The sequence below is a fragment of the Portunus trituberculatus genome, chromosome 1, assembly GCF_017591435.1.
Source record: "Portunus trituberculatus isolate SZX2019 chromosome 1, ASM1759143v1, whole genome shotgun sequence".
NCBI classification, from domain to species: Eukaryota; Metazoa; Arthropoda; class Malacostraca; order Decapoda; family Portunidae; genus Portunus; species Portunus trituberculatus.
The window spans coordinates 4,585,248-4,587,747 of record NC_059255.1 but is presented as its reverse complement, the minus strand read 5'-3'; the positions used below and the strand labels follow the sequence as shown (position 1 = coordinate 4,587,747).

The 2,500-nt window shown below is 43.2% G+C and overlaps 1 protein-coding gene across 5 annotated transcripts in view; it reads right to left on the bottom strand.

Annotated features, from left to right (window-relative positions):
- LOC123512725 overlaps nt 1-2,500 on the bottom strand; it is a 128,380-nt gene that overhangs the window by 27,614 nt on the left and 98,266 nt on the right. For all 5 annotated transcript variants that reach the window (XM_045269625.1, XM_045269323.1, XM_045269395.1 and 2 more), the window contains one exon: nt 996-1,130. In XM_045269625.1, the coding sequence (XP_045125560.1) occupies nt 996-1,130 (135 nt within the window). The remainder of the gene's footprint in view (nt 1-995; nt 1,131-2,500) is intronic.

Here is a 2,500-nt window from a genome sequence, read left to right as displayed (position 1 = left end):
CATTAACTGGAGAAACACTCTTGAAAACCCCGCCAGTCATCTCTGTGGCTTTTGAAAACAGTCATGGTGGGAAAATAAAACGTTTTTAAGGATGTTTTTATGGTTCTAGAGGCAGAGTGACAAGACCTTTTTAACCTAACCTAACCCAAATTAACTAAAAAAAACCCTCAACATTTTACATCTGAAATAAAGAGTTTAACCCCTTCAGTGCTGGGACACGTTTTTACCTTGAGATTTGTGTGCCATTAGACCATTTTATTGACATTAGCAAGGGTCTATGGAGGTCACAAGATTAATGGCCACAGTCTTCACTATTTTAACCCCTTCAGGACTACGACACATTTTTACCTTGAGATTTGTGTACCATTAAACCATCTTACTAACATTAGCAAAGGTCTAATGGAGGTCACAAGATTAATGGCCACAGTCTTCACTATTTTAACCCCTTCAGGACTGCGACACATTTTTACCTTGAGATTTGTGTACCATTAAACCATCTTACTAACATTAGCAAAGGTCTGATGGAGGTCACAAGATTAATGGCCACAGTCTTCACTATTTTAACCCCTTCAGGACTGCGACACATTTTTACCTTGAGATTTGTGTACCATTAAACCATCTTACTAACATTAGCAAGGGTCTAATGGAGGTCACAAGATTAATGGCCACAGTCTTCACTATTTTAACACCCCACATGAGTTTCTGAAGCTGTATAAACTTACCAAATAGTCACCAGAATGAATATGGAAACGCGTCATGCTACTGAAGGGATTAAACCAAAACACACACACACACACACACACACACACACACACACACACACACACACACACACACACACACACACACACACTTGGAACAGTTTGAGTGAGGAAGTGGTGTCAGCAACGAGTGTGCAGAGCTTTAAAGAAAAATTGGATAAGTGTAGATATGGAGACGGGGCCACACCAGCGTAAAGCCCACGCCCTGGAAAACTACAACAGGCACACACACACCTGCAAGCTCTGTTCTGGCGACACTGCTCGGCTATTTTGTGGCACTGCATAGGATCCTTGGGCTTGTGTCTCTCAGCGCAGGTTGGGTGAAGCTTCCTCATTGCCATTAGACACTCTCCGTCGTGGTCACTTTGCCTTGAAGAAAAATAAGAGGGGATTAATGTACTATAACTTGAGAGGCATTGGGGGCAAGGCATACAAAATAGACCATTCTTTATCCAGCCATTGTCAAGAAGCGATAGGAATGAATAGATGGAGATAGTCATGGAAATAGTGCTTAGATAGTGTGGTACAGTGGAACCATGCGTGCTTTGGGTGTGTTTTCATGTATTTTGGCTATTTTCGGTGTGTTTTGGGTGTTTTTGCGTGTTTTGCGTGCGTTTTGGGTGTTTTTCCGTGTTTACGTGTGTTTTTGGTGTTTTGCGTGTGTTTTGCGTGCGTTTTGGGTGTTTTGGGTGTGTTTACGTGTTTTAGGTGTTTTCGGTGTGTTTTGGGTGTTGTGTGTGTTTTGCGTGCGTTTTGGGTGTTTTGGGTGTGTTTACGTGTGTTTTTGGCCGTTTTCGGTGTTTTGGGTGTTTTATGTGTTTTGCGAGCGTTTTGGTGTTTTGCGTGTGTTTGCGTGCGTTTGGTGTTTAGGTGTTTACGTGTGTTTTGTGTGATTTCGGTGTTTTGGGTGTTTTTATGTGTTTTGCGTGCGTTTTGGGTGTTTTCCGTGTGTTTACGTGTGTTTTGGGTTTTTTCGGTGTGTTTTGGGTGTTTTTGCGTGTTTTGCGTGCGTTTTGGGTGTGCTTACGTGTGTTTTTGGCCGTTTTCGGAGTTTTGGGTGTTTTTGCGTGTGTTTTGCGTGTTTTGACTATCTTCGGTGTTTTGGGTGTTTTTGGGTGTTTTTCGGTGTTTGCGTGTTTTGATGTGTTTTTGGGGCGTTCTTGAGTGTTTTGGTGTATTTTGGGTGTTGTGGTGTGTTTGGGTGTGTTTTGGGGGTGTACACATGTATTTTGGATATTTTGGGGGTATTTCAAGTATGTTTTGTGGTGTTTTTGTGCATTTTGAGTGTGTTTGGGTGTCTTTCGAGTGTTAATGGTGTTAGGAACGCAACAAAATCCTGAGAAATACACAAGTTAACAGAGACAAGATGAAGTAATTAAGGTGTTGAAGTTAGGAAGGTGTTAGGAAGATCGTGGGTGTTAGGAAGGTTATAGGGGGGGGTTGAGGTGTTGGGGAAGTTAGTGGGATGGCTTGGGGAAGTTTCAGAGGGTGTTGGGGTGTTAGGAAGGGTGTTTTGGTGTTGGGAAGGGTATTGTGGTGTTGGGAAGAGTGTTGTGGTGTTAGGAAGGGTGTTGGAGAGGTTTCAGAAGGTGTTGGGAAGGTTTCAGAGTTGGTAAGGGTGTTAGGAGGGTGTTGGGAAGGTTTCAGAGGGCGTTGAGGTGTTGGGAATGGTGTTGTGGTGTTGGGAAGGGTGTTAGGAGAGTGTTGGGAAGGTTTTAGAGGGCGTTGAGGTGTTAGGA